The following is an 11,537-nucleotide window of genomic DNA, read 5'->3' on the forward strand; positions in this document are numbered from 1 at the left end:
ATCTAGAAATTGCATTATAACCCACCAGAACGCCATAGTAACAACCTACAATGCCCTTACAACGATCCAGAACACCTTATCAACCATCTAGCAATGCAATAGCAAGAAACGAGCAATGCCCTTACAACCATCTTGAACACCCTAGCAACCATCTAGAACACCCAAGTAATGTCATTTTTACTATTTAGAACAACCATCTTACAACCAAACAGAACACTCTAGCAATCAACTAACAATGCCCTAGCAAGCACCCGGAGCAACCACTTAGCAACACCCATACAAATATCTAGAACACCACAGTAACCACCTAACAACTCATCCATAACATCCTAGCAATCACCTAATAATGCCTTAGAAACACCCTTGCAATGCTATTTCAACTACCTAGACAATCTAAGCAACTATCCAAGTCATTCTTGCGATCACTTAGAAATTATCCAGGACACCCTAGCAACACCCTAGAAACCACGGAGCATTGCCATTACAAATATCTACAACAGCCTAACAATCACCTAGCTACACACAAGCAATGATCTATCAGTCTCTTACAACTTGCCTACAAACCATAGCAACCACCTTACAGCAACACACAATACCCTAGCAACACCTTAGCAACCACATAGCAACACCTTTACAACTATCTTAGCAATCAGTGTAGAAACATTCAGAACACACTTCCAAGGACCCTGAACACCCTACCAACCATGCAGTAACACACTAATAACCACCTAGCACACCCTAACAATGACATAGCAACCACAAAGAACACCCTAACAATACCATAGCAACCACCCAGCACACCCTAACATTGCATAGCAACCACACAGAACAGAACACCCTAACAATGCCATAGCAACCACCTAGAATACCCTACCAACCACATAGCAACACACTTACTGTATAATCACCCAGAACATCCTAACAACGCCATAGCAAGCACGCAGCAACCTAACAATGACATAGCAACCACAAAGAACACCCTAACAATACCATAGCAACCACCCAGCACACCCTAACATTGCATAGCAACCACACAGAACAGAACACCCTAACAATGCCATAGCAACCACCTAGAATACCCTACCAACCACATAGCAACACACTTACTGTATAATCACCCAGAACATCCTAACAACGCCATAGCAAGCACGCAGCAACACACTTACTGTATAATAACCCAGAACACCCTAACAATGCCATAGCAACCACCTAGAATACCCTACCAACCACATAGCAACACACTTACTGTATAATCACCCAGAACATCCTAACAACGCCATAGCAAGCACGCAGCAACACACTTACTGTATAATAACCCAGAACACCCTAACAATGCCATAGCAACCACCTAGAATACCCTACCAACCACATAGCAACACACTTACTGTATAATCACCCAGAACATCCTAACAACGCCATAGCAAGCACGCAGCAACACACTTACTGTATAATAACCCAGAACACCCTAACAATGCCATAGCAACCACCTAGAATACCCTACCAACCACATAGCAACACACTTACTGTATAATCACCCAGAACATCCTAACAACGCCATAGCAAGCACGCAGCAACACACTTACTGTATAATAACCCAGAACACCCTAACAATGCCATAGCAACCACCTAGAATACCCTACCAACCACATAGCAACACACTTACTGTATAATCACCCAGAACATCCTAACAACGCCATAGCAAGCACGCAGCAACACACTTACTGTATAATAACCCAGAACACCCTAACAATGCCATAGCAACCACCTAGAATACCCTACCAACCACATAGCAACACACTTACTGTATAATCACCCAGAACATCCTAACAACGCCATAGCAAGCACGCAGCAACACACTTACTGTATAATAACCCAGAACACCCTAACAATGCCATAGCAACCACCTAGAATACCCTACCAACCACATAGCAACACACTTACTGTATAATCACCCAGAACATCCTAACAACGCCATAGCAAGCACGCAGCAACACACTTACTGTATAATAACCCAGAACACCCTAACAATGCCATAGCAACCACCTAGAATACCCTACCAACCACATAGCAACACACTTACTGTATAATCACCCAGAACATCCTAACAACGCCATAGCAAGCACGCAGCAACACACTTACTGTATAATAACCCAGAACACCCTAACAATGCCATAGCAACCACCTAGAATACCCTACCAACCACATAGCAACACACTTACTGTATAATCACCCAGAACATCCTAACAACGCCATAGCAAGCACGCAGCAACACACTTACTGTATAATAACCCAGAACACCCTAACAATGCCATAGCAACCACCTAGAATACCCTACCAACCACATAGCAACACACTTACTGTATAATCACCCAGAACATCCTAACAACGCCATAGCAAGCACGCAGCAACACACTTACTGTATAATAACCCAGAACACCCTAACAATGCCATAGCAACCACCTAGAATACCCTACCAACCACATAGCAACACACTTACTGTATAATCACCCAGAACATCCTAACAACGCCATAGCAAGCACGCAGCAACACACTTACTGTATAATAACCCAGAACACCCTAACAATGCCATAGCAACCACCTAGAATACCCTACCAACCACATAGCAACACACTTACTGTATAATCACCCAGAACATCCTAACAACGCCATAGCAAGCACGCAGCAAGACACTTACTGTGTAGTCATGCAGAACACCCTAACAATGCCATAGCAACCTCACAGAACACCATCACCACATAGCAACACACTTGCTGTGTAACTACCCAGAACTCCATAACATTGCCATAGAAACCACACAGAACACCCTAACAATAGCATAGCAACCACCTAGAATACCCTACCAACCACATAGCAACACACTTACTGTATAATCACCCAGAACATCCTAACAACGCCATAGCAAGCACGCAGCAACACACTTACTGTATAATAACCCAGAACACCCTAACAATGCCATAGCAACCACCTAGAACACCCTACCACACGCAGCAAGACACTTACTGTATAGTCACGCAGAACACCCTAACAAAGCCATAGCAACCTCACAGAACATTATAAAAACCACATAGCAACACACTTACTGTATAACAACCCAGAACACCCTAACAAGGCCATGGCAACCACACAGAACTCCCTAACAATGCTATAGCAAACACACAGAACACCCTACCAACCACACAGCAAAGTACTTGCTGTGTAACCAGCCAGAACACCCTAACAATGCCATATCAACCACACAGATCACCATAAAAACCACATAGCAACACACTTACTGTATAACTACCCAGAACATCCTAACAAGGCCATAGCAACCACCCAGAACACCCTAACAAGGCCATAGCAACCACCCAGAACACCCTAACGCCTTAGAAATCACACAGAATACCCTATCAACCTCATATGCCAGCCTGGCAGAAGACTCCAGCATCATGGTGGCATGATTTGCATCAGTCAGATTGTCCTCTGAAATTTTACAGTTTCTCATGTTCATCTCTCCCAAGCTCAAAGCTTCATTAAGCAGAGAATACCACAAGACATCATGGCAACAGTCAAGATGAGTTCAAGCTTTCCCTGTTATGACCACAAACAATCTATCTCAGCTAAGAATAAAGCAATCATTACAAATTATTACACCATTAGATGTGTCAGAGGACAGTCACCGGTCACTACAAAAATAGACCAAAAACTCAGGCGGACAAGATTGTGTAGCATTTATGCAGCCTGCAATTATGACCGTCCAAAAGAGCCACTGGATTCTGTGGAATAACAAAAGCATAATAAACAGGCTTTTGAAAAGGCGCCAATCTCCATAATGTAAGCAGAGCCCACCCTCACAACGCAGCAATCTCATTGGTTCCTCGACCGTCACGCTCAAACTCACAGCCAGACTCATAAGAATGGGTTCACTGTGTTGTCTAGCTGAAAACACGTCCAAAAATGTACACCAATACATCATAAATCTGCAAGTCACACACGCTGACATATGCAAATAATTATTCGTCCTGCACGTTATCAAGTGAAAAACAAAGCATGGGGGAAAAGAAACATGCACTTTTCCTGATAGCCATTTTACCAAATTACTAAAGCCCATAAAAGTTGCATAACGAGCAACTACGCCAAGAGGTGGCTGTAGAAAATAGCCCTTGGCTCCTAAAGAAAAGGGTTGCCTTGAAAGGGCTTTTGTTTGCTGAGGGCCCCCGTGCCAAATTCCTCTCGACGGGCTTATGAACCAGCTGTGTTGGGCAATACCCGAGAGGCTCTGTTGGGCTTTTTCGCTTGAGGTAATTTTGTGATGCAAACAGGGAAGGGCGACTTGATTATGCTGACAGTGTGTGTAAGATGAGCACACGTCAAAGTGCTGGGTGTGTGGGGAAATGCAGAGATGTTTCAGCTGCAATGGAGAGGTAGAATGATAAGGGCTGATGCAGGAAGATGCATCCATTCAGAAACATTAGCTAAAATAACTCTGATGGGTTATCTAGCCACGATTAGCCTTGATTGCAGACGAGGTACTTGATAAGCACCCGGATCACCAGAGAGAAAAAATATAGGAAGTTTGAAAAGTTGTATAAACAAAGATTACTATCTAGACAAGACTTAAGGATTAGAAGAGTGCTGTAAATAGATAGTGACTATAGGTCGAAGCTCTAAAATGATTAAAAATAAATAAATAAATAAAAAGAGTACCATTAAAAGTGGTCTATATCAGGGGTTTCGCAACCTTTTAGTGCACAGACTAATTTATAAAACAGTATTTCTTAATTAATTGTTAATATTAAATATAAAAAATTTATATATTTGGAAAATATTTAGTTTTTTTTATTAGTCTCTGTAGTCACTGCAGTACTGTACTATTAAATGTATTTGTTTTTATCTATTTTGTATTGGTTTTATTACATTTGTATTTGTTTTAGTACATGTATTTATTTATTGTAATCTAATTTTTGTTATTCATTTATTTATGATATACCTTTTATCATTTATATTTTATTTATTTCCATAGATGTTGTCAGGATTCTGGACTGTCTGTGTTATGGTTTTGCTCCCCATGTGCTCTGCTACCTAGTTTTCCCGTGTGTTTGATTGTTCATTGTTTCCAGGTGTGTCTCCTTATTAGTTTATCCTCCTCACCTGTCTGCCCCTCGTTATCTGCCCCATTTAAGTCCTAGCCTGTGCCATTCTCCCTTGTCCGGTATTGAATGTTTGTCATGTGCTACATGTGTTCCTGTCAGCCCTGTGTATCCCGTGTTGGAAGGATTAAAGACTGTCTTTACTGTGAAATCTCCTGCGTCTCCTTGTTCCACGCTCCTCAGTGTAGTACATTCGTGACAGAATACCGGACCTACAACAGTTTAAATTGCGTGTTTCCCCTTTGTTTTTGTTTCTCGCTCCGTGTTTGTTTTTGTCCTCCCGTTGTTTCCCTAATGGATACTCTCGCCCGCCCTGAATACATCCTCCTCCTGCTGGAGCAGGGGGAAAGATCGCTCGAGGGTCATACCAGACTGTCGCCACCTACTCGACCTCGGCTCATAGCTCCCTCGCCTCCACCGTCACCCGTCGATCCACCAGCTCCACCGGGCTCCCTCGTCCCTCCGGCTCCGCCTTGGTTGGGCGTCGACCCGCCATCGCCTCAGGACTCCGCTCCTCCGGCTGCACCTTGTTGCTCAGTCCCACCGGCTCTATTGAGCTCATTCTTCCCACCAGCTCCACCTTGGTCCTCAGTCGCTCCAGTTCCGCAGTGGATCTCCGAATCTCAGCTTCCGCCTTGGTCGCCAGAGCCCTCGGCTCCACCCTGGCCCCCCGGATCCTCGGCATCCCCCTGGCTCCTTGGCTCTCCGTCTCGGGCTCCTCCACCACCTGCTTCACCGCCGTTGGTCAGCCCCCTGGAGTCGGCGGCCATTCCTCCTCCATGGCTCCGCCGTCGGCTCCACCGTGGGTCATCATAATGGCTGTGGCCTGGGTCCAGCTGGACTCTCCTGCTCCAAGTCCCTCCTGTCTCCTCCCTGGACTCATCTGCCGGCCCCCTCCTGGATGTCCGTCCTCCTCCTGAGCCTCCTCCCAAGTTCCCACCCATTCCTCCATCTGTTGTTTCTATGGTGCGAGGATGCATCTTCCGGGAGGAGGCGTAATGTCAGGATTCTGGACTGTCTGTGTTATGGTTTTGCTCCCCATGTGCTCTGCTACCTAGTTGTGTTTGATTGTTCATTGTTTCCAGGTGTGTCTCCTTATTAGTTTATCCTCCTCACCTGTCTGCCCCTCGTTATCTGCCCCATTTAAGTCCTAGCCTGTGCCATTCTCCCTTGTCCGGTATTGAATGTCCGTCATGTGCTACATGTGTTCCTGTCAGCCCTGTGTATCCCGTGTTGGAAGGATTAAAGACTGTTTTCTGTGAAGTCTCCTCGTTCCACGCTCCTCAGTGTAGTACAATCGCGACAGCTGTATTTATTTGAATCCAATTGTCATTATACATTTATCGATTTCTGATCAATAATTTATTTATTATTATTTGTGACATTTACAACCATTTTTATTTATTTTTTTCCACTTTTTCTCAACTTTTCCATGGATGAAAAGATTTAGTGACCCAGAACTATTGTATGTCTTAAAAAGATTCAGAATATAATGCATATGTCACATAAAATGCTTCTGCAGTGCCTTTTTGTCATTTCGAAACTATATAGCTCCTAGTATCTCTGTTTTGGAAGAAATTCTGCAGAATTTCTCCTTTTTAATATATAATATTAAGTAAATATACTTGTCCCTCAGCTTGCAAAAATAACTTTAGGCCTGTTTACACCAAGGACAATAACTATAATGATAGCTAAAACTATGAAGTTTTAATAATCATTCTAATTCTATGAGAACAGTCCATACGACAGCAGTAACAGTAACGGCACAGAGGAATTACATAATTTGAATCAATTTCAGAACATGTTTGTCCAAATGATGAAAACATTGACAGCCAATCAAAATCAATCCACCCAAAGATTGAGCTCTTAAAGCGGTAGACGACAAAAGTCGTGCACACTCTGCTACAAAATGCAGAAAATGCTATTGTTCATTGGTGAGGACGCTAATATAGCTATCATCATGGTCATCGCTATAGTTATCGTTCTTGGTGTGAACAGCCTTTACAGCACTTACAGACCTGGAACATTCCTTTAAAATGCTTCAAACACCGTAAAACTGTCAATGCCCTAAAAGCTATTTGCTCCAACTGAAATTCAGAGCTCTGACGCATCTAAAACCGAATGATAGTGGTGTTTTACATACCGTCAAAGCTGCCGTGCTCTGTGCAATACTGCAGAAGTTTGCCATAGGTTTCGTTGGACGGGCGAAACACGAACACACCAGAGTTAAAACAATCAGGCCAGCCGGGGTCTGGAGCCGCAGACAGCTCCTCTCTGTCAAACAGCTCATCTATGTTTGATACCACCTACAGCCAACAGAAAAGTGTCAAACTTCTCACACAACACTGACCCAATTGTATTTCATTTTTGTGTTTATTTTTTTAATGTATTTTCTTTTATTTTGGTCGTATTATGTACAATTCATTAGTGCATGTAAGAAAAAAGTTATTTTACTAAGAAACACTACTGTTGTTTTTTAAATTAATTATTCAGCAAGGATGCTGAGCTCCTCAAAAGTGACAGAAAACAGCTCTAATGTTACAAAAAAAAATTCTTATTTTAAATAAATGCTCTCTTTTTAACTTTCTATTTCTCAAAAATCCTGAAAATAAAATGTATCACGGTTTCCACAAAAATATTAAGCAACACATTTTTTCCCCCAAAATTGATGATAATTCAGCTTTGCCATCACAGTATTCACAAGAATAAATCTAGCGTAGCGTTAGTTCTGGCAGGTCACGTTAGTCAAGCTCGTATCAGCTGACTCTCAGCTGATCCCCATCTACCTATGGTAATCCGACACCTATCTAAGCATTCATATATAAGGTCCCGCAGTAGTATCAGCAGTTTTCACATTGCTAAATAGCTAATTACCCTCCTCCATCCCCAGCTCCTCCTCTGTCAGTCGGGATTCAGCCTTCTGATTCTCCTTGAATCAGACTAATTCTAAAATGTGTACATAACATTATTGAACTTTAACGATATCTGCAATACATTTATGTTGGTTCTGTTCTGTTTAGAAATTACATTTTACGTTTTAATTTACATATTAATATAGAAATGTTATTTCAATTGTAATCATATTTCACAATATTACTGTTTTTACTCTATTTATGATCAGATAAATGTCTCATATGTAAAAAAAAATAATAAAATTGCATTTTGAATAGATGATGCCACAGATGCTTTCACTACTTTCAGCGAATTACACAAGTTAAATATAACGCATAGGCGTACATTCACACAGAGTTAATGATGCACAATGTAATTCAAATGACATGACAAACCGCAATATAAATATTTCATGCATGTTTTGACAAGGCACAACTTGAACTCTCTGCTAACCAGCTGGTTTGAAGTCATAATGCGAACTCACCAGTGTGTCTGCGTCCATAAACACACACTTGGAGTAGTGCGTGAGAGTCCAGCAGTGCAGCTTGGTGAAAGTGACACCCAGATCAGGTCTCTTCATCATGGCCAAGTGTGCCATGTCCCCACTGTCCAGCACATCCACTAGCCTGACTTCATCGAAGATCTTATGAAGCACTGCCCTAAAGACATTCACAAACATCTCATTTTGTTTTCCACGGAAGGCAGAGAGTTTGCAGTACAATACTGGCTGAATGAAGCATGTTGTACCTTGCCTGATCGGACACATGTGGCCCAATGAGCACCACCAGCTTTTTTGAAGTCTTGTGGTTCCTAAGCGATTTTCCAAGCACCATAGCTCCCCTTGCATAGCTATCGTTTGTGGCCAAACTGACAAATGCCTGTTCTGCTAAAGAAATGAAGATTGACATAACACTGACTGACAGATCAGGTCTAATAAATTTGATTTCACATTACCATTCTAAGGCATAACATGATTTCTCCCCAAAACAAGACATAATGGAAGTCAACGATACACATTTCCCCTCATAATAATGTAAAAAGTGGTGAAACTTACAAAGCTGAATGAATGAACAATTATAAGTTGTGCCTGTGTTAAGTGATTATCATAGATCTGTTTTTCCTTCTGATTCTGAGAATCGGTTCTTTTGAACAATGCGTTCGGAAGAATCGGTTCAAAAACTGATTCAGTGATTCTTAACGTGCCATATTCTCTAAAATACTCCAATAAAGCCATATCATGATGTTTTTCTTCAAAAAAGGTGTTTTTGTGGCAAATGTACGAATTCAGTTTGTAGCCATAGCCTAATTAATTCAATAAAGCAGTCAGAACGCAAATATCATTTACATTTGCATTAAACACAACTTAAATGATCTTATATCTCTCCGCTGAAACGTTTTTGCTTGTTTTAATGAAATGCTATTTATTAAATCCAATATGAGTCATCGACTCATTAATAAAAAAATCAAAACAGACGGTTCTGGATTCAATGAAGTGTTGTTGAGTTGACTCGAGAACAATTCAACGAATTCTTCAGCCCGGTTTTGTGAACCGTTTCTTCACAATTCATTCGATGATACTTTACAGTCTAATCTGTGTCAAAAATATTGGGATTATGCATCATCTTTAACTCTACTTAAATGATCTTATATCTCTCCGCTGAAACGTTTTTGCTTGTTTTAATGAAATGCTATTTATTAAATCCAATATGAGTCATCGACTCATTAATAAAAAAATCAAAACAGACGGTTCTGGATTCAAGTGTTGTTGAGTTGACTCGAGAACAATTCAACGAATTCTTCAGCCCGGTTTTGTGAACCGTTTCTTCACAATTCATTCGATGATACTTTACAGTCTAATCTGTGTCAAAAATATTGGGATTATGCATCATCTTTAACTCTTGAGTAATCATGCCAGTATAAATCAGCATTGCATCATTTACATCCATAGTGCTACAGAAATATGAATATGAGCAATGCATTGAACATCCACATCCCTTAAAGCCTTTAGTTACATATGCACAAGTAAAATCGTATCGATTTGTGCAGTATGAGATGATCACCCGCTACACTTCAACAGCTCGGTTTGCTTGAATTGAAAAGTGCATTGTCACATACCTGCCATGCTCGTTATTTGTCAAAGCTACTTTGTAGCTCGGACTCCCAGAACAGCAGTGTCACTTCGATAAAAGGAGAAAAGAGACTCTGTATCACGCAGGGAGTTCATTTATACCAGCTCGGACCTTCTCCATAAATACTGCTGCCAGTCACGTGACCAGAAAGTGCGGACACGGCCATGATTGGTTCGTGATCCTTGGGGGCGTGGCTTCATATATGTGACTGCACTTGGGTAGAAGATTTTCGGTTGTAATTGATATGAATGTAATAGGGAAGGTGTGTACTTTCAATTTTTTTTAATATTGTTTCATAAATATATTGTATATATTTGTATGATTGTGTAAGGTATTTATACCTTTGTATATTCCATATTAAATACATTCTATATTTTGATGTCCAAGGCACATAATGCATTAACTCATACCGTTAACGAAAAGTCCCGTGGGCAGTTGCATAAATGACTTTGACTGGTCTTAAACGTTAGTTATCAATTTTTCTGTTCTTTTCTTTTCTTCAAGACTGGTCATAGCCTTTTAAGTTCAGTTACATAAAATGGTATATTGGTCTAATTTGAATCTGAAAAGTAAGGCTGATTACCACTTGGTTAACTGCTAGTTTGTCAAACTTGTTCTGAAACTGTTAACTAAGTTAAAACTATGATTAGGACTGTTTGTCAGCTATACTAACCGAATAAGCAGAGCACATGTACAACAGTTTGTTCTGATAGTGAGACAGATATCGAGCCATCTCTAGAACAGAACAGAACAGAATAGAATAGAATAGAATAGAATAATAGATACGAACTGATTGGTGTCTGATAAAAGTGTCTGCTAAATGACTAAATAAATAAATAAATGCCACCTACTGGTCAGAGTTTAGTTGTGCTTTCATTGTGATTCCTAAATAATTTATATTAAATCATTCTAGATATGTATTACTATAAATATGTAGAATTATATTTTTGTGGGAAAACCCACCTCTGCACACAGGATTAGTTTTTAGGGTAATAATAATAATAATGATAATAATAACAACAATAATAATAATTAATAATAATAAACTTTATTTTGTATATCACCTTTAAAAGTACCATCTCAAAGCACTTTACATACACATACAAATATGAAGTTGAAAGATTTAGAAGACACAAAAAGTTTGCAATAGTATTTCTAATGGCTATATTCAACTATTCTCGAGTGATATATATATTTAATATGGAACATTTTATTTAAACATACAAAATTAACTTAGAATAGATAAAATAGATCAAAACAAATAATACATTTAATAGTACAGTACTGTAGTGACTACAGAGACTAATAAAAAATTATATTATTATACAAATAATATTTATACATATATATATATATAGATATATAG

At 40.1% G+C, this 11,537-nt stretch overlaps 2 protein-coding genes across 2 annotated transcripts in view; one reads left to right on the plus strand and one right to left on the minus strand.

Annotated features, from left to right (window-relative positions):
* The window catches only part of LOC107588102 (glycogenin-1-like), a 15,491-nt gene extending 5,218 nt beyond the window's left edge, over positions 1-10,273 (minus strand). The window contains exons 1-5 of the mRNA XM_016276112.1: positions 10,158-10,273; positions 8,790-8,928; positions 8,527-8,701; positions 7,294-7,456; positions 7,165-7,168 (exon numbers count right to left, since the gene is read on the minus strand). Of these exons, the coding sequence (XP_016131598.1) occupies positions 7,165-7,168; positions 7,294-7,456; positions 8,527-8,701; positions 8,790-8,928; positions 10,158-10,164 (488 nt within the window). The 5' untranslated portion in view covers positions 10,165-10,273. The remainder of the gene's footprint in view (positions 1-7,164; positions 7,169-7,293; positions 7,457-8,526; positions 8,702-8,789; positions 8,929-10,157) is intronic.
* A 341-nt stretch (positions 10,274-10,614) lies between these two features.
* The window catches only part of sugct (succinyl-CoA:glutarate-CoA transferase), a 23,323-nt gene continuing 22,400 nt past the window's right edge, over positions 10,615-11,537 (plus strand). The window contains exon 1 of the mRNA XM_016276113.1: positions 10,615-10,636. Coding sequence (XP_016131599.1) covers positions 10,615-10,636 — 22 coding nt within the window. The remainder of the gene's footprint in view (positions 10,637-11,537) is intronic.

The sequence above is a fragment of the Sinocyclocheilus grahami genome, unplaced genomic scaffold (assembly GCF_001515645.1).
Source record: "Sinocyclocheilus grahami isolate Dianchi unplaced genomic scaffold, SAMN03320097.WGS_v1.1 scaffold98.1, whole genome shotgun sequence".
In the NCBI taxonomy this organism is placed as follows: domain Eukaryota; kingdom Metazoa; phylum Chordata; class Actinopteri; order Cypriniformes; family Cyprinidae; genus Sinocyclocheilus; species Sinocyclocheilus grahami.